General features: G+C 41.9%; 1 protein-coding gene across 2 annotated transcripts in view; it reads left to right on the top strand.

The window, feature by feature from the left end:
* arhgap9 (Rho GTPase activating protein 9) overlaps positions 1 to 17,368 on the top strand; it is a 65,238-nt gene extending 47,870 nt beyond the window's left edge. The window contains exons 15-23 of one of the 2 annotated variants that reach the window (XM_084061274.1): positions 3,780 to 3,878; positions 4,337 to 4,442; positions 5,048 to 5,167; positions 6,999 to 7,097; positions 8,608 to 8,685; positions 9,379 to 9,432; positions 10,440 to 10,574; positions 12,203 to 12,308; positions 14,456 to 17,368. In XM_084061274.1, coding sequence (XP_083917400.1) covers positions 3,780 to 3,878; positions 4,337 to 4,442; positions 5,048 to 5,167; positions 6,999 to 7,097; positions 8,608 to 8,685; positions 9,379 to 9,432; positions 10,440 to 10,574; positions 12,203 to 12,308; positions 14,456 to 14,651 — 993 coding nt within the window. In that variant the 3' untranslated portion in view covers positions 14,652 to 17,368. The remainder of the gene's footprint in view (positions 1 to 3,779; positions 3,879 to 4,336; positions 4,443 to 5,047; positions 5,168 to 6,998; positions 7,098 to 8,607; positions 8,686 to 9,378; positions 9,433 to 10,439; positions 10,575 to 12,202; positions 12,309 to 14,455) is intronic. The other variant, XM_084061275.1, reaches the window with a different exon arrangement.
* The last annotated feature ends 3,791 nt before the right edge of the window (positions 17,369 to 21,159 follow it).

Here is a 21,159-nt window from a genome sequence, read left to right as displayed (position 1 = left end):
AAAGGTTCTAAAAGTTCTAAAGGTTTGAAAGGTTTGAAAGGTTCTAAAGGTTTGAAAAGTTCTAAAGGTTCTAAAGGTTTGAAAGGTTTGAAAGGTTCTAAAGGTTCTAAAAGTTCTAAAGATTTGAAAGGTTTGAATTTGGAAAGAAAAAAAAAATCTGAAAAAAAAAAAAGTTAGGAAAAAAAATAAGAAAAAAAAAAAATTGGAAAAAAAAAATTTTGGAAAAAAAAATTTTGGAAAAAAAAAAAAATTTTGAAAAAAAAAAATTGGAAAAAAAAATTCTAAAAAAAAAAAAATTTGAAAAAGAAAAAAGAATTGGAAAAAAAAAATTGAAAAAAAAAATTTCTGAAAAAAAAAAATTCTGAAAAAATAAAAGTTTTGGAAAAAACTTTTTTCCCATTTGAATTATTTCAAAAATTCAAATGGTAGCCAATATGTCCTAAGTAGGCTGAACGTTATAGAGTTGGAACGGAGTTTCTAGCTAAAAGTATGAATTTCCCCATTGAAATGAATGGGCTTTTTTTAGAAGTAAAAAGTGCAATATCTCTAAAAGTACAAATTATTTCAAAAATTTGAATAATAGCCGACATGTCCTGAGTAGGGCGAACGTTGAAGAGTTGGAACGGAGTTTGTAGCTAAAAGTATGAAGGACTAGTTAGGTGCCAAAAAACGGGCGGAATAAATATATAATAATAATAAATATGCACAATAACATTAGTGTGATCGCTTTAGCGATCCCACAATAAGGGGTACAAGTGCAGCTGGTACCCTTCTCCCTCCACATTCTATGTAGGCCTATAGTCCCTAAAAGCATTCACTGAAGATTTTTCGAAATCTCACCTGCACAACCCAATATTATGCTGTTGTTACAAATGTAATGCAGTAAACATGAACGTAGCGTTAACCGTGGTGATGTGTTGGATAATATTCACCCGCAGCTGGTTTTAACGAGACAGCATCGTATATGAAAATGCTTCACAGATGATCCGATCATCTTTATTTTTAAATTGATGATGAAAGCCGCACACGCAAAATGGGGGTCCCCAATATGGTTATTTTGGGGGGTCATGGCCTGGAAAAGATTGAGAACCCCTACTTTGATGCATCTCTCTCTCTCTCTCTCTCTCTCTCTCTCTCTCTCTCTCTCTCTCTCAGAGAGAGAGACCTTGTCTTTGTACAGAGAGACAGAGAGAGAGAGCGCATCTGGATAAAAGAGACTTTGTCTTTGTATAGAGAGAGAGAGATAATTAACATAACCGGTTTAGCAATGCATAGACTGGACAAGGAGCACATGTCGTTGAAGAGTTTTTTTGGTTTGCAGTTTACTTAAGTAAAAATATCAATACTGCAATGTAGAAGTAGCCTACTCTGTTACGAGTAAAGTATATATAGTAGGCCTATATTATATTAATTTCTCTCTCTCTCTCTCTCTCTCTCTCTCTCTCTCTCTCTCTCTCTCTCTCTCTCTCTCTCTCTCTCTCTCTCTCTCTCTCTGCCAAAAATAGACTAAAATGTTAGAAAATAGAGTTGCATCGCGACTCTTTGTGGGCTTGTAGATCAGATTTTTTTGCCTATTTAATAGCCACGCTGAAATTGCATCTGAACAAATAGCCTGCCTTGATAGACCCCCCCCCCCCCCCCCCCCCCCGCTCAAAGAAAGAGACACACGGCATAAGTGCACACACAGAAAGCACAGAACGTATGACCCCAGTATATATTAAATATATATATATATATATAGTGCCACTGAACCACCACCACAGAAATACAATTTGTCAATTCAAATGAGCTATTGGCAAGAGAAAAAAATACGTTTATTTTCCCGTCTCGTTTTATCAATTAAGACATTAAAATTAAACTAATGTTAAGCTCAGCATCATGCTATCTAACTTTATTTGCTTAATATTTTGCTTAATATAAATGTCACATCTTGTACTGTAAGCAACAGACAGGATCTTTCTCTGTCTTTCTAGGAAAAACAGTGCCTAAGAACCCCAAAACAAACAATTTTGCTATTCAAATGAGCTATTGGCATGATAAAACATACGTTTACATTTTCCAAAGCAAGTGTCAAAACATAATACAAAAGTGTAAAGTAATGTATGTACAGTTTGGAGAGGATATACAGTATACTAGTAACAAATATATTCTTGCTGTCTGCTGTGGGCTGTAGGCAGCTGTAGGCAGTAGACCGCTGCTGCCCCTAGTGGCACAGAGTGGAAATCATACATGCCCTGCATGAAACGCATGAGAAGAATGAAAAAAAACGACAAAGTCAATGGTCACCCACTGTAGTTTGTTCAGTGTGCCGTCGACACGTTAGACGCGTTGGACGCGCGTTCATTGTTTAATCTCTCATCGCGCTATGCTATAATATTTCGATCTAGGTTTCGAGTTCCACTTACTTCACCCACATCTGCATCCGGTTTCATGACCGGGGTTCCGTTTCCGTTTTTTATTTTTTTCCCCCAGTCATTTTCGTCCAGAATAGGGAAACACACGGTTTTTCACACGGTGTAATAAACAAACGGATACGTTCTCTTCTATAATCTATGGTCTGGGTGACGATCAGTCATCGCCGTCGTGTATCAAATCGTAATTTTGCCGATCGGACAATCTGAGACCACGTCACATCAGGTTTGATGTATTTCACTGTTTGACTGGGTGTGGATGGGGCGAGTGAGACATGGGCCTGATCAAAGCTGTCATTTGCTGCTCTCTAGTAGCGGATTTGTGCTATTGAGTTTACAAAAACAGTGTGACCATTTCTTTTCATGAAAAATGACAAAATTAAAAAATTAAAAAACACGAAAATCACTGGCACTGGGGGAGTACTTTATGAAAATACTCTGGCAGTCAAAGAGTTGTTAAACAACTAAATTCTATCCAAACGCTATCTTAAAAGTAAATTCTGTGACTCAAAAACGAAGTTTGAGAGCGTTTTAAAACCGAAAGTAAAAAGTTCACACGGACACGGACGCGCACGGACGCGCACATGCGTGCGTTAATTTACGCCCCGGACAAACATAAACAGTAGGGAAAATACGGATTTCAGAAAGAGGACTGTGTTTCAATGCAGGAAAACACCCCAGCATCATTATATAGTGGCTGATAGAGGGGGAAAAATGCAAAATATATATATATATATATATTTTTTTAATTTAGGCTTAATGTTGCCTAGAATCCCTTTAAGTGGTTAAGGATTTATTCGGCACGATTCTTCGGCAATCTTCTTTGAACTTAAATTCAACCGTCCTAGGGCAAGAATGTGTTTTTGTGCTCGTATTCTGCTTAAAGGAAGTCGAGTATCACAGGAAGTATATTGAGAAAAAAACTTCTTTAACACCTCCACTGCAGATGTGTGTCCGACTCTGCAACTTAAACCCCTCCGCACCGCAAACTCAGCCCACGCGTGTGACAGCATATCTGACCTAAAGCTATGTCATGTTGGGTGAAACTTTACACAAGCCAACTTTTTTACTTTATTCTCGCTACCCAGATCTCTACAACACACTTCGTTACACTCTGCTTTAAAAGAGATTTACACAATGTGTAGTCAGAGAAGTGTGAATAGAGGAGAAAGAGAAAAAAACACATTGTTAAAAAGCTCACTGGGGAGCTGTGGGATCGTCTCCAGAGCTTAGCACAGCAGCGCTGGTGTGACAGCAGGGCTACGCTATGAAAGATGGCAGTGTGGGATGCATGTGGGAGTGTCGTCTAACACTCGCCGTACTACAGGGAGGAGGTTTTAATTCTGCGTGCACTGCGCATTGTTTCAGCTGAGGACGGTGACGGGCAACGAGTTCCTTCTGCAGTCGGAGACAGACTCGCTGATCAGAGAGTGGTACAACACCATTCAGAGTGTCATCGACAAACTGGTGAGACTGTCTCACACAAACACATGGGAAGCATCTGTTCACGCACGCCCACACAATGATATCTTTGGGCTATGTTATTACAACCATTAGCCATGTTACAACCACTGACTGTATACAAATATAGAAAAGATGATTGCAAATCTAACACTGAAAACCCAGTTTAACTTCTTGAACCCTGAGGAACCCTATTCTGGGGGTGAACATTTGGTGAAAATTCTACAAGCTCACAACGCTCAACTAAGTACATGGTTTAGTGGTTAAAAACAATACTTTTGTCCCTCCCACACATTGAGCAACATACTGTATCATGACCACAGTTTCGATGTATTTCTCACTCACAGCATTTATTTCTTCTCAAACTCTTTCTTGTCAAGCTACAAATCACACATTCACTCATGATAATCAGTGCTTGAGGCGATGTAAGTCATTTATAAGGAAAACATTTACCTGTGTTTCAGGACCGTGATAACCCTCTAGACAATGTTCTCCTGTACTCACACTCTCTGAGGAGAGCAGGCAGCGTGGAGATGTTGGACGAGGATGAGGATGACAGGAGGACAACACGTAAGCCCCGGCCACCTTCAGAACGTCCCTAAGCGCTATATCTTCCACCTCCAGCACTCCCTCCTGGCTTTCTTCCCCCACACTTCCTGTCCCGCCCTTTTTTGTCCTCCATCCATACTCATCTGCTCACGTCACCAGTCGCTCACTCACTCACTCACTCACTCACTGACATCCATTTTAGGGTTGACTATATCGATTAGTGTTAATTAACCTTGTAAGCCCTAAGTGTTGCGCAAAAATGCAATAGCTGATCTACAACCTCTTAACATTGTGAGCCTGGAGATCTGCATGTTTTTGAAAATAATTGATTCAATCGATTAGTTAGACTTGTTAGAATTGTTGCACCCCTAATCCATTCAGGCTTTTTTTCACCCCTCTGTCCTGTCCCCCATTCTCGCCTCCATTGAGCCCACTTACATCCTCTCACGTCCTCCACGGCAGTTCACCCCCGTCCCGTCCCCGTCCCCGTCTACCCTCCATCACCTTCAGCATCACCCTCACCTCCCGCTCTTCATTGTGACCACCCTCCCTGCTCATCTCCTGTCCTCCCCTCATCACCTCCTCCTCTGACTACTCCTCCACCTGTCCTTCTCCTCCCTCAACAGTGCCACGCTCGGCGTCCAACCTGGAGAACACGGAGAGGAAGAGGGTGAAGAGTCGTCTGAAGAAGCTGATCCTGAAGAGACCTCCCCTGCAGGCCCTGCAGGAGAAGGGCCTCATCAAAGGTGAGATTCGACGCGTCAAATGTCTGTGCCTTATTAAAATTACATGAGCCCTGGCGTCCCTAGGCATGTCATAATAGCCAAATAGTTTCACCCAATATGATTTAGCTTTAGGTCAGATATTCTGTCAGACACGTGGGATGAGTTTTCTGTGCGGAGGGGTTTAAGTTGCAGAGTCAGACACACATCTGCTGTGGAGGTGTTAAATAAGAGTTTTGCTCAATATACTTCCTGTGATACTCGACTTCCTTTATGCATAATACGAGCACAATAGGCAAAAATAGGCAACATTAGGCAACATTCCAAATAGTTGTGATGCGTTGTGAGCCTGTAGATCAGCTGTTTTTGGAGAAGAGATTTTGTGTTGAGGGAAAAAATCTAATCATGTGGATCTCGGGATCCAAATGGGAATGGCCTGGCTCCAATATGGATCATAGACTGCACACGGCCAGCCTGTGATGCCAGTCATCTGTGATGTACAGCTTAAAATTTGGGCAAGGTTTCAGGTTGATCCCAGCACCATTGACTTCCGTTATGAAATGATTTCAAACAGTATCAAACATAGAAAAAACATTAACTGTCCAGCGGTTTGCAAGATTAGCTCTGGATAGTGTGTGTGTGTGTGTGTGCGCTCGTGCGTGTGCGTATAAACCAACAAAATTCCTAAGGGTACTATTGTTGTTTCTGACAATACAGTGATTCTCGGAAGCATGCCTACCGGATGTTCTTATAAAAAAGGTTGTGTTAGTTTGTGTGCTAAAAGTGTGACTTTAAGACCTGCTTCACCATGCAATGTACTGTCAGTCAACGGGGAGTATATTTTGGATTAACCATTTTTTATCTATTTAAACTATTGAAGATATTTCGCCCAATATTTGGAGTTACCTCATGGCAACGTAACTGTACAACCGAAACCTCTACCAAGGTTTAATTGTGACGCTGCTAAATAGTGTATCGTACAGTTCCAGGGGGGCAATAGCAAAAATGCGGAAGTGATTCTAATCTGACAACACAGAACTATGTCTGCTTTACTGCAGGGCAATATTAGTTTTTTGTTTGTTTTTCTACTTATCCACATTTTGACATTCATACCTCTATGGAACCAAATGTGAAATGAAAACACCAGTGGTGTCCTTTAAACAACCCCAATTTAGGCACTCAACCATTATCTGATCTCGTGGAGTTGCTCAGTCGACAGTACTACAAGACTGCTGTGCTGTGCTGGCCCCTAGTGTAAAAGTATTGATGTGTGGGTAGCATTTTCCCCCTCCCACGCCATTGCTCTAAATAAAAATGTGCAATTAAGCATCTTCTGTGGTCAAATAAGGGAAAAGTTAAAGTGATACACTGACTACTGTATCCATGATTTTTTTATGAAGTGCTTTACACAAGTGGGTTCATCACAAACGTGCTTTGCAGCGCAATGGGAATAAAAATGATCATGCAGCAATGTCACAGTGGCATACATAGTCTAGTGTAGAGCCTCTCAGATGAAGCACCACTGAGACACACTGTATATACTGTACATGAATGCCATTGCATCATCAAGGGGGAGCTTAGTTCTCTGCTGGGAACTGAGCAGAGGATGGCAGCTGAAATCGGCTCGAGGGTTTTTTTTTCTCTTAGAGAAAGGCCTTTTGAACTGTAAACTTAGATAACGCTTAAACTTGCTTGTAGATTCCATATTATGTGCTATTATCAGTGTTGTCAGGAAGTGCCTGTAGAATCCATAATGATCTGTGAAATACTTCTGAACAGATTGTGTGTCTTGTGTGTGTGTGTGCGTGTGTGATTCTGATTCTCTGTCTGCCTTGTCGTTGACGTCCCCATGCAGATCAAGTTTTTGGCTGTCGTCTGGAGCTGCTGTGCGAGAGAGAGAGGAACACGGTGCCTCGTTTCGTCAGGCTGTGTACCGCAGCCGTGGAGAAGAGAGGTACAGTTTACTTTGCTGAACTTTGAAGAATACAGATGGCGCTCAACTATATATAATTATAAAAAGCCACAGCGAAAACCAGTTTGGAGAAGCGGCCTGAATCCTATTTTAAAGCGACGGTCCCTTGACAGTTCTGCAGCGACGTTGTTAACGATGGAGTTTAGAGGCATGGCAGAAATCGGGCTAAGAAAACGCGCTATGTCTATATTCCACACAGGAAGGAGATTTGAACATGCGCGCTCACAGAGTACGTATGGCAGGTGCCATATTAAGATAGATCCAAATGGGGTAAAATAGAGCCATATAGGAATATTTTATTCAGGGGGAAAAAAACTGCTGTTCTGTACTGACCGTGGAGGGCTTAATAAAACAAAATCCTTCTGTTTGTATTTGGAGAAGTTTTTTACATTAAACAGTGACTTTACTTTAATCCACACAGTTACAAATCCAGACACTTGCAGGGTATAAAGGCAGCGACAGACCTAGAAACTCTGAAGATAGTCGCCAAGCAGCATTCCAAGTGATGAAGATAGCAGGAAATGAATGGGAATTTTGTTTCTGAGCAGAAGGAAATGGCCATGGGATTGGCTTAAACGTAAAGCCCATACTTGGCCAACCAAACCTGTGTGCATGTGCGTGTGTGTGTGGGGGTGGTGGGAGGTGAGGCAGGAACATAGCTTTGTTAGCACAACAAACAAAGCCTTTATGGGGGCAGAATGCAGCGTCACGCCATCAAACGTGAAGGGGAAGTTTGTAGTTATTTTTTTCCCCCTGTAGCAATTACACGGGAACTAAACCTTCAAAGTTTGTTTCTACGACTAGCTGTTGAAATGTGGGGCCATTTATTCCGGCAGTTGGTTATTTTTTGTACAGCATTATGCTTTTGTGTGCCATGTTGTGTTTATGTATGTCTTATGTCTTGGAGGATTGGATACCACTCACTGCTGCAACAAATCAAAAATTTCAAGGCACGCTCAATTATTGATTGTATGAGAATGGCACTTTAATGACCAGCCTGAGACAATAACCAGGGAGGTTCATTACAAAACTTCACGGTAAAAATCCTTTAGGTTAGAGAGTGTCCAAATATAACCAAATGGAACCTTATGGGTACATTTGGTTATATTTAAAATGTGTGTATACTCTCAGAATAATAAATACAATTAAATAAAATAACTCATTCATTCATGCATTCATTCTCAGAGTTAAAGCAACTCGCAGGATTTTACAGTATCGGATTTTAATGAAGAAATATATTGAAATACATTGACTTCTTTAACATTTTCAGCAACATATCAATTCACAGTGCATCTGCACACACCTGGATGTGTGTGTGTGTGTGTGTGTGTGTGTGTGTGTGTGTGTGTGTGTGTGTGTGTGTGTGTGTGTGTGTGTGTGTGTGTGTGTGTGTGTGTGTGTGTGTGTGTGTGTGTGTGTGTGTGTGTGTGTGTGTGTGTGTGTGTGTTAACACACTCACCTGGCTGTACTGTATGTGTGTGTTGCGTTTCAGGGCTGGAAACCGATGGCATCTACAGGGTGTCTGGAAACCTGGCTGTCATTCAGAAACTACGCTTCCTGGTTAACCACGGTGAGGGGAAGGAGGATGAAAGACACGTATACACACACACACACACACACACACACACACACACACACACACACACACACACACACACACACACACACACACACACACACACACACACACACACACACATACACACACACACACACACACACACACACACACACACACACACACACACACACACACACACACACACACACACACACACACACACACATGCATGCCTTTTAAATTATTTATTTATATCCACATAAATATACAGTTACTACAGCAAGACTCACACTATCAGCATCTTCTTCATATATGGCGGCCAACAATACAAGCTGAGACAGAGCAAAGGCTCTCTCTCTCTCACACACACACACACACACACACACACACACACACACACACACACACACTGTACAGTTTTTTTTTTAAATATACATGAAACCTAGCGTCCCTATTATGGGGCAAACGTTTGGTGAAAATAGCCGATCTACAAGCTCACAACTCATCCCAACGCAACACGTTGTGAGCTTATACATCGGCTGTTTTCAGCGAAGGGATTTGGTGTAGAGTGAAAAATGTAGGGGGCCTACTATAGACACCTGGGGGATTCCAGTCAGTATATAGGACAAATCTGATGTTCTTTCGTTAAAGCAAATAATTTCACAAGCAGGCAGACCATTGAATGACTGTTGGTTTTTGCAGAGCGAGCGGTGACTACAGATGGCCGCTTCATGTTCCCAGAGGAATTGGTACAAGGTAGATTCAAATGGAGACCAGAAGAGCCGGCGGCAAGCCTTCCTTCCGCCTTGCCGCTTTTTACGTGATATTCAGTGTGCTTCTGTACTGTTACTGTATGTGTGTGCGTTGCATAAGTGTGCCAACGCACGCGTCTTTACAAAAACGCATAATGCGTGTGCTTTCACATTCACAGTGACTGTTGACTACATGCGTACACCGCGCTAACACTGTTGTGCTGAACAGTGTGCTGATTGTATTACCATGTGCTTAATGTACGTGTGTCCCTTAAGCGCTCTGTCTGCTTGAAGTTTTCTGATGTAATAATGTATAGAGAGCTGTACAGTGGGTTTCTCTCACAGTCCATGGGTGCCACCAAGTGGCTACAACAGAGATGTGTTGTGTGTTTGCACCAGTGCCACAGACAGCGGTGTCTCTCTGGGCCTGGTTTCTGGGTTCTCAACACACCATGGTACAGTGCTGCACCATAGATCTTGAATTAAGTGACATTCATCATCACAGACCTCAAAGGGGACATAGAACAGTAAAATGTCATGTTACTACTCTCGAAATGTTGGCCAGGAGTGATTTTGTTTTTGCCGATTTCTTCGCCTGTGTGTGTGCGTGTGCGCGTGTGCGTGTGCGTGTGTGTGTGTGCGTGTGCGTGTGTGTGTGTGTGTGTGTGTGTGTGTGTGTGTGTGTGTGTGTGTGTGTGTGTGTGTGTGTGTGTGTGTGTGTGTGTGTGTGCGAGAGAGAGATTGTGTGCAGCTGTTGTTTTGACTGTTTCACAGACAACTTGTATCTCTCTCGTACAGCAACAAGCCTTAAAGCTAAAGCTTAGCGCTGATGAGGATTTGCTCCTTGTCATGTATGTATGTTCCACTCTCTGATGCTATTACATACCCCCGCTTCTTTCTCACCGTTTACGCTGTTTTCTTTGTCCTTTTCTTCATTGCCACCCCCCTCTCTCTCTCTTTCTCTATCTGTATCTGTCTCTCTCTCTCTCTCTCTCTCTGTCCTTCTCCCAGAGGAGAAGCTGAACTTGGACCAGAGTGAGTGGGAGGATGTTCACGTCATCACCGGTGCTCTAAAACTCTTCTTCCGTGAGCTTCCTGAGCCCCTGGTACCCTACGGCTTCTTTACAGACATTGTGGAGACAGTCAGTGAGTGAACGCTTCCACTCTCTCCATTCACTTACCCGCTATTCATGAGACAGATATAAAGGAAGCAGGGATGGAACTTAAAGCCCTCCTCCTGGCAACTTTTCAGCCCAAATTTCTAAGCTGGCTTGGAAACCCCTTTGTCTCAAACAGCGACGCGTGATTATCTCCAACTGTGACAGGCCAAACTAACTTTGCCTATTTGAGAGAGGAAAGTACACCAGTGCACCAGTTTCTTATTTCTTGTATATAATGCACTTGTTTTATCTTTTTTTATTTTATCTTTCCTTACAAACTTTAACATAACTACTTTCAACCTGGCGTCCCTATTCTGGGGATGGCATTATTGGCAAACATTAAAAAAAATAGCAGATCTACAAACTCAGCTATTTTCATCACACAACACCATCATACGACAAAGTTTAAAATAGGGATAGGATAAGGATAATTCCTTTAACAGGTCCGTTCATGAAAGTCCTTACGGTCTTGTTTCCAATGAGGGCCTGTGAGCAATTAGGGGTTAAGAGTCTTGCTCAGGGACAAATTTCATTTCATCGACACATTTGCTGGCCTGGCCTGGAATCGTACCTGGGGCAACCAGGGCCTCTGGCTCCCTAGGCGGGCTCACTAACCACTCAGCTATGGCCGCCCCTGATGTGGGGTGGTTTGATGTGATCCGATGAAGTGATGGTTAAAGAACCTGTTCATGGTGTGCCTGGGGGCTCGGCCGGTTGGTGCACAGACAGTTATGCTCCCAATGAACGTGAGGACTCGGGTTCTGGTCCAGCCCCGGTCCTACTCTCCCTTTGGTTTAGTGTCTCTGCACTCTCCTGTATGAACTAAGAGCTGTTATATCTCAGACACTAACCTGGCAAGTCTATTAATTTGCCCTCTCCATAAGAAACGAGATTAGCCACCATTCGAATGATATTTATTTTTATTAATAACATTTCCGGCCATAATCTGGGGTGGCAATAATGAACTCTGATTACCCTTTGTTTAATGTTTATTAAAGATTTTATTGATTACAAAGTAAGCAAATAAAATGATGCTTGGTGTTTACATTTTTATCCAGCCACCACCTTTACATTCAAACCCATTAAATAAGAAAAAGGGTTAATGTATGGTCAATATTCTTAATAAATAAAGCAAGTGGCTATGCATAAGTGTACTGTATATTTATGAGTGCATGCGTGTGTGTGTGTGTGTGTGTGTGTGTGTGTGTGTGTGTGTGTGTGTGTGTGTGTGTGTGTGTGTGTGTGTGTGTGTGTGTGTGTGTGTGTGTGTGTGTGTGTGTGTGTGTGTGTGTGTGTGTGTGTGTGTGTGTGTGTGTGTGTGTGTGTGTGTGTGTGTGTGTATGTGTGTGTGTGTGTGTGTGCATGTACTGTAAACTTGTGTGAGGAGGGGGTTGAGGCACATTGACTGTCCTTGTTTTAGATTATCATTAGCTTGATACCCCATGAGTTTAATTCATTCTAACCTTTTGGGGAATCTGGACATCACACAAATGAGTCACAGTGGCCCAAGACAGTTAGTTAATTACTTCATACTGCACACCAACAGATCAGGGAAGGAGGCAATGAAGATCATGTAGTGGTCCGTCAACTAACAAGTCGTTTTGTTTTTTCCAGAGATGTCCGACTACCAGGACAAGGTGGACCGTCTGAAGTGTCTGGTGCTGAACATGCCTCCCCCCAACCACGACACCATGCAGTTCATTTTCCAACATCTCAAACGGTGAGAGCACAAGCTCAGCTTTAACCCGAGTGTACCTATTCTGGGCATGTCATAATAGGTGAACATTCCGTTAAGAGATTACGTGTAGATGGGGAAAAAAGAAGGGTTTTAGCAGCCTATAATAAGATGTAAAAGCAATGGTGGTATGCACTGTACAGCACAAGGTGAGCACGCCTCAGACAACATAGTGATCATGTGCCCGGCCTAAAAGGTTGCCCACCCCTGATTGAAGTGGTTAACCTGTGACTGAATGCTTCTGAACATCTTGCCTGTTGATCCGTTTGTCTATCTGGTTTGTTGCCTTCATGTCTGCCACCTATTTGCGTCCCTCATCCTCTGTCAGGCTGCCTTATCACACAGCCTGTGCGTGTCAGCGCCATGTTCAGTCGCGCTGTGAAAACCGACGCATTTCCCTGTGCAGAAGTATCACCCTCCCCTAATTTCCTTTGAGGTACTTACTAGGCATGAAGAACGAACCAGATGCCCCCAAAAGAAATTCGATTCCTTCCTCTTCCTCTTAACGTTTAAGAAAAAAAAACACCACAAGAGGGGGCAGAGTGCCCTCGTTTTCCATAATTTTTTTCTGACCACTGCGAGTCACTTATGAATCACATCGTGTGCCGAGACCGTACCGTACCAGCGCCACGCTGTTGTTAAGTTTAGGTCCTCTGAAGATGAAAAGGTTTGAGGGAGATGAATAGTTTGCAGTTTTTTTTCCTCTTTTCTGCGAGCCAGTTCAGTACATAAAATGTGTGTGTTTTCACCGCTTATGGTTTCCCCTCCCTGCCTGGGGGGGGACGGACGCTTCGTGTTCTGAGGGTGATGTTTGTGCCAGGGTGTGGTGGGCCCCATGAATTTGTCAACTTTGTGTCTTTCTCTTTTTCTCTCGCTCCCTCCCTCGTTCTCTATCTTTCTCTCTCCCAACGCTGTCATTCCTTTCTCCCCTCATTCTGTTTCTCATTTATTATCTCCCTCCTCCATCAACCCATTTGTTCTCTCTCTCCCTCACTGTCCCCCCTCTCCTTACAGTACACCCCTACCCCCCATTCCCTCCTGTTCCTCTCTTTATTCCCTATTTTCACCCCCCCCTCTCTCTCTCTTTTCTTCCTCTCCTCTTCTCCCTTCCTCTCCCTTCTCCTCCTCCTCCTCTCAGCCCCATGGGAGCGTTGTGGTTCGTCTGCTGGAAGGCATACCAACACCACCGCCGCCACCACTGGAACCTCTCTCTCTCTCTCTCTCTCCCTCTCACTCCTTTTTTCTTTGCTTTCCTCTCTCTCTTTTTTCCTCCTCTCTTTTTAATGTGGAAGTTTTGAGCAATTGCTGGCTGACTCTGTGGCTTGGTGGGAATGGCATTTTTAGAAGAATGCCTCATGCTGTGGCTTTAACCCATTCCTGAGTCTCCATCAGACACACACACACACACACACACACACACACACACACACACACACACACACACACACACACACACACACACACACACACACACACACACACACACACACACACACACACACACACACACACACACACACACACAGAGGTAGGTGGATGTAGACCGCTAATGTACACACATGCATATGGATGAGGATACGCAAATACAAACACAGCAGAATGTCCATAAACACATGCATACACAAACGTGCACAAGCAGGCGGATGTACCGTAGGTGTAAGATGTATACACGCACACATTTTCTGTGGATGCTCAATTGCAACCCACCCATGTCTTATTCCACCCAGTGAGTGGGGGACCCTCTTAGCTGTCATGGCATTCTGCAAATGGGTAAGAATAATAAAGATGTCACATAGTGACCATGGTCATAAAGCTCTGTGCACCATTAGTGGTCAGCTCCGTGACTGCACTTACAAAGATGAAGTCAGTCGGATTCAGAAAACTGAAGTTCAAAAGCCTGTCAGTGCTGTGAAACTGTGCTCTTTGTGTTGAGGTCCTGACAGAAGGACGTCATGCTGTGTGGACGTCTCATGTGATGGCGGAAGCATCTATTTCTCCCATGTCAACTCTCTCTCTCATTTGCCATCTCTCTCTCTCTCTCTCTCTCTCTCTCTCTCTCTCTCTCTCTCTCTCTGTACCCATCTCTCCCTTTCGGTCTCTCTCTCATTCCCGTCTTTCTTGTCTCCCCATAGAGTGATGGAACTCTCAGATGCGAACAGGATGACCACCCAGAACATTGGCATCGTGTTTGGGCCAACTCTGATGCGTCCGGAGCGGGACAACGGGAACATGGCTATCAACATGGTTTACCAGAACCAGGCCGTGGAGCTCATCCTCACCGAGTTCGACTACATCTTCGGAACCAGCAGCTCCTCCGCACTTCTCTGACGGGGGGGGGGGGGGGGGGGGGGGGGCGGTGTTACTCTAGATACATCAAAAATTCAAGTATTGAGACAGTGGACTAAAGCCTAATTTACGCATTGTTACTGATTTTCGCCAACCGAGTTCAAGTTAGTCATTTGTTGTGCCAACTGAGATTGAGAGGTTTCAGCCATGATTCCTAGTTGGCCCTATACTTCGTTGTGTGACAAATATTACAATCTGCAAGATCACAACGTGTTGCATCGCAAGCTTGTTGATCGGCTATTTGAGTATTTTTCAACATTTTGAAATGTATCCGAAAAATGATATACTTACATGACCAAAATAGGGACGTCGGGGTTAATGTGGTTAAAACAAAGACAAAGACAAGTAGAAAAGGTCACTGTTAGTCCACTGACTAAATATGCATGCCTTTCTCTGTGCAAGTAGAGAGACGGCTCTGTGTTGAAACTTGTAGGAATGATCCATGCTTCTCGCCTCTCCTTGAAGTTTTCACTGATCAAACTGGACAGGACATAAGCAAATCATAAAATGGTTTAACATATACTGCTATAAATACTTCAACCAGTCTGGCATGTATTAATCAGTAATTATCTCAAGAGAATGGGGGGAAGGATGTGTTCTTAAGATCATTCGAGCCCCCCATTACATTAACAGAACCATTGCACTGTGAAACACACCAGCACCACTTGTTGCAGGGAAACAAACACATGAAGGGCGATGGAAGAATTTATTCTATGCAGCAAAGACAGACAGATCCCCACTGCAGTATTTGCATGGATATAAATCATGCAAACATACAGGAATGTGTGTACTTTAGCCACCATCTGCAACAAAAATAAAAGCCATATACAGCATCGAGAGGTCTTTACGCACCAGGGCTGTGACGAATAAACAATCTGAAAATCGTAGGCGAGTTTTTTTCATCAAATCAGTTCATAGTTGATGTCTCATTCATACAGATTGATGCCTTTATTCACCGTGAGAAATCAACCTTGTTCCGAATGAAATTTGCATCACTTCCAGTGTGGATGTACTTATGACAAAAACAACAGTTAAAAAAATCATATTGTCTGACGAATAATCCTCTTAAACCCTATGTATTTAGTTGACCGGGGTCCCCCAGGGCTCTATACTTGGTCCGCTCGTTTTTTCCCCGTCTACACCAAATCTCTTTGCCAAAAATAGCAGATCTACGCACAACACAAATGCGTTGTGAGCTTGTAGATCTGCTATTTTCACAGAACGTTCACCCCAGAATATGGACGCTAGGGTTCATGTGATTAATCACATTAAAATAACGCCTTAACGGTGGATAAGGACCTTCAGAGTCAACTGAGGATGGTGGCGAGTGATAGGAAAGTACCCCAGGGAATTGATCATTTACTTGATTAAACTGTTCCTGAGTTCCTATGCCAACATGGTGGCAGTATTCCCTTGTACCAAATAGCTCTGAATAGTGTGCAGACCATTTCCCTTGTTGTATAACAATGGATTTGTCTTCCATTTTTAATAATGTAAACCGTGCTGATTAACTTAAACATGTTCTTATGTTGTAAATATGTGAAATACCGTCTTTGTCAACTCGTTGTACTTTGCGTACAGCGTGTAACCTAAACAGATAGGTGATGTACACTGGAAGCCAAACTCAGAACGACACAATTGCTTTGAAATGAAAGGGCCTGTTTGTTCATTTTTCCCGCAATAAAAACCGTGAAGTGATTGAACCGGGCATTTGTATGTGATACTTGTCAGGGTGTGGTTGGCGGGTTGAAGTCTGCTGAGCGATGGGTTGCGTGAGAGATAGTAGAAGTGTGGAGGTATGCAGGCCCTGGGGACTCAGCGGGTGGAGACATCCCTGGTGATTGGTACAAACACTGCTTTTAATAACAGAACAAAAGAGGAAACTGGAAATGCATATGTTTAAAAAATGTGGATTTCCCCCAAACTACACACTCTCTCTCTCTCTCTCTCTCTCTCTCTCTCTCTCTCTCGCTCTCTGTGGCTTTGGTAATTTTATATTGACTGTGGGTTTGGCAAAAGACAAAAAGAAGAAAAAAGGAGAGAGTAAAAAGTGAGCATAGATTTGTGGAGTTTTATTAGATATATTTATTTATGTTTATATTCCTAACATTGCAGGTCCCTTAGAGTCCAAAATGATGGTGTCAGGAATTTATAATTGATTAATGTAGAGTCATTTGAGGATTTCATAATTGGAGATTATTTCTTTTTTTGTCCATTGTGTGTTTCTGTTTCTGTTCATTTCCATGGTCATTCTTTTATGTCTGATTGCCACAGTAAAATCATTTTTCTGCCTAAATAAAGAACCACACTGTTGTTTATTTGACTTGTTTGATTGACTCTGGTATCAGAGTCAATGTGTACATTCAGTCCAAAGTTAGTTACAGTAGTTGTACAATTTCTCAGATTATTTTCAAAACCTCATCAGTTTATTTTATTTTCTCTTGACAGACCTGTGTCCCATTCCCCATAATGTGAGAGCGAACGTTTCCATTCACGGCATAAAAGAAAAGGCTTTCAGGGCAAATCTGGTGTCTTATTACTTGCAAGACGCTTAAATGATTCAATATTTCAGACTCTTGCTATTTTGTACATTACTGTAATTATGTCCTGTTATGTTTTATTCTCTCTCCAAACTCTGATTTTGAAAGAGATTTATGTGTCAATAAAAAACCCAATGGCAGAAAACACTTGAGGACACAGCTCTCTGTGATGTCTTTTATTCTCCTTGGTGGTGTGATGGTACTAATCAGTCTCTAATATTAGAATCCTGATTTATGCTCCGTCGTATGACGGTCTCGCGTATTGAAAACAACAGACCTACAAGCCCATAACGCATTGTGCATGTGGCGAGTTGTGAGCTTGTAGATCGCTATTTTTGACACACGACCCAGTCATATGTCAAAGTATAAACCAGGCTGCCAGGGGCATGATCAAACATTCGGCAACTACAAGAACACAATTATCTCTCAACTTTGGCCGGATGTAATTTTTCCTTAAATTACAGGATATGTCAGTTAAATAACATGTTTGTTATGAACAATATGTTTATTAATGATGATGTGTGGTGGTGTACAGTATGATGGGATGAAAAAGCATGCAAATATGAAAAATATTTTGTGGCCTAACATCTTAAATCCTCATTATAATGAGGTAAAAAGAGAAGCAACAATGTTAAACGTTAATGCTTGACTCTGGAGAACTTTAAACTGACAGCTTATTTATACTATACATTTAACTTACAATCCAAGCACGCACGCACACACACACACACACACACACACACACACACACACACACACACACACACACACACACACACACACACACACACACACACACACACACACACACACACACACACAAGCTGTTGGACTGTACAACAACAGCATATAAGAAAAAATATTAAAAACAAGACAAATGCATCTTAGCAGCAATGGAGGATGTGCAATGGCCGATGTTCACAATTAGAGAGGGCGGGGAGGGGTTAATTTATCATGAGGTTTATAGAATGTGCGATATTTGATATCTGTGTTTGGTGATGGCTGATTTAAGCAGTCACGACTGGCCTGAGTCATACTAATTGGACTCAGACGCACAGGATAAATCCCCACACAAAGATTGAAAGAGAGACTCTGTCATGACAAGTCTTGTGTCTTCTTATTTCATTGTGGCTAACTACCGTACAGTTACAACAAGGCATGCCAAGCAGCACAACTGTATGATTCTTTAAAGCTCTGGAAATATAGACCTTAATTCAAAGCTATGGCCCAATTCATGGGCCACATCCTTCGAAGGACGCAGCCCCTGAATTGGTACACAGCTGAAGAATCGTCGTCTGTCCAGTGCTACCGAGTCTGTCAAACTGTGACAACTAAAATAAAAATGTGCTTTAAATCAATTTTGAAGATGTACAGTATGATAATGTATTTTGCTTGCCACTTGTAAATATTAGAACTTTGAGTATATTTCAGAGATATTGAAAATGTTGAACCACAAAGGGATGAGAACTTTATAGAAATCGTTGGCCTATTTTCAGATTGAGCTGCACTGATTATTACATTACATTACATTATTGGCATGTATAATTACATCTGTAATTTATACATGCCAAACTTTTACGGACCATAGTACCATAGGGTGTCAAGTTCAACTCAAACCTGATGATTACCCATTCAAAAGTAAGTTACCTGATCAGCGGTGAGCATCATTCTGTATGGTTTACCTATTAAACCAGATAGAAACATACCGCCACATGCAGTAACATTATTGCAAGGAGCAAAGCAAGGAGTTGGAGTTATGTGACAATATTTATAGAATTTCATTGGTTGGTAGACCTAATAACGCTGGTGTGTTTTGATTTTGTGTTTTGATTGTGGGCTCATTCTCAACTCAAGGAATTTAGGTCCAGAGTGTACAGGACTGCAGGCTGGCAGTCCTGTCCTGCTAACCCATTCACATGATTCATGTGGGGTCACTCACTGTGCCCAACATTTAGCCAAAGGTGGCCCTCCACAAAATATCAACTTACTCTGTCTATTTGTGTGCAGTGCTGTCCAAACGATTTTTTAACTATCTTACTCACATCATAATTGCACAAGATCATTATATTTATTCATGTGCGGCAGTATCAATAGTCAAACCGGAGCAAACCCAACCCATAAAGCGATGTAAGCGATGTATAGCTGCTTGGGGCCAACAGGCTAGGCCAAGAGCTGCAACTATTCTGTTGCTTGGGGCCTACAACCCAGACCCATGCATAGAGAGAGTGAGTTATGACACGCTTTGATCTCGCCGCAAAGCAGGCCGCTATGGGCTATAGTTCCAAACATTGGAACTTTCTCATTGACAGAACAAGCATTTCCGCATTCCATTCTTATAATGGGAGTCGATGCTAGTGTCGTCACTCTCATATGTCATATTAGCCTCGATCTTCAGGCTTTTATTGTAGTTCTCATATTAGATCACGCTGCTACAACCATAGAGGCCCATAGAGAACCATGGGCCCTGCAACTATTCTGTCATAAATCTAATTGGCCTACAGTACATGTAACACTATAGGCTACTACCTGTAACACGCGGGCCTACTGTAAGCATACTGTGCAAACACCTGCAAGATCATTGTACAGCTGGACTAGACAAGCTGGGAAGATTGAGCCTAAGTGAGTCAGTTGCCTAAAACAGCACAGTCTAGCAACAAATTAACTACTTTTAAAAAGTATTTTACTTTGGCCTATAGTGTCTAAAATGCTAAAATTTCGTATTTTCTGTGACACACTCAGTCACAACCACACATAATGTGCACTTGATGTGCACTAGTGAACATGCATTGCCCTCACATCTGTTGATTTGAGGGCATAAAAATACCTGATTATTAAAGGTGTTTTTGATTAAACATATATTGTATATTGTAATAATCAACTTATATATATTGTAATAATCAACCAAAAAAATCTAAACTAACACAGTCATATCTTTCGAGGAGATGGCCAGTAAAATGTTTAGGCACGTACAAGTTCAAAATAATCACTGCATGAAGCTTTAGGACATTACGTAATGACGTCATCGCGCAATGACACAACGTCAACGTTATTATCAAATCGACAGAAACACCTGCGCCTTTAGAGTGTAATGGCCCGCCTATCAAGAGCCCATAGAGTTATAATAGAGTTAATAATAATATATATACAGTATATATGTATGGGCCCCAGAGAGACCAATAAGTTAATGGAGGAACTGAAGAAGAAAAAATCAAAGAAGAAAAGAGGTGCGCTTGTTTTACGTAATAACAAAAACACAATATTTGTTTTTATCCTATCCTTTTACCGCATTTAACAATGCCTTCAGTACAAACGTGTTGGTGCGTCTTGCAAGCTTGTTGTGTGAAAATTAGCAGCTACGTCGCAATATAGACCTATAAAATCATTCATTCATGTATGTATTGAACTCAGACTTTTTACGTCAGCCATATTGACATGAAATAGCAGTGGTGGAAAAACTCTGACATGTTTTACGTAAGTAAAAGTATCAATACTGCAATGTAGAGATACTCTGTTACAGTAAAAGTCCAGAATTCAAAATGTATTTGAGTAAAAGTACAAAAGTATTGGCTTCAAAATGTACTTAAAACACCAAAAGTAGAAAGTACTCATTATGCAGTGCTGTTTCACAAGTTTTCAAATGTATAAAAAATCTTTTGAAAATAACAGAATAAAAATAGCACTGTGAAATAGGGTAAACAAGAAGGTGCTGCAGAGCCTTTCCAGTGAACATTTAGCATCATTGATAACACCTGTGTTACTGTTTCACTCCCTATAACAGTTACTCTACTGTTTAACCACTTAACCTTATTTCCTTCAATTCCTTGACTCCCCCAGGGATCTATTCTAGGTCAGCTCCCCTTTTCCCCCTGTCTACACCAAATCTCTTTGCCTTCTCTTAATGGCCTAAGCTATGGTTAATGCTAAAATGGCTGTGTTAAAGTTCTTGTGAC

The sequence above is a fragment of the Gymnoscopelus microlampas genome (assembly GCF_963454915.1).
Source record: "Gymnoscopelus microlampas genome assembly, chromosome: 7".
NCBI lineage: Eukaryota > Metazoa > Chordata > Actinopteri > Myctophiformes > Myctophidae > Gymnoscopelus > Gymnoscopelus microlampas.
The sequence above is the reverse complement of the archived record's forward strand: the minus strand, read 5'-3'. Positions and strand labels throughout refer to the sequence as shown.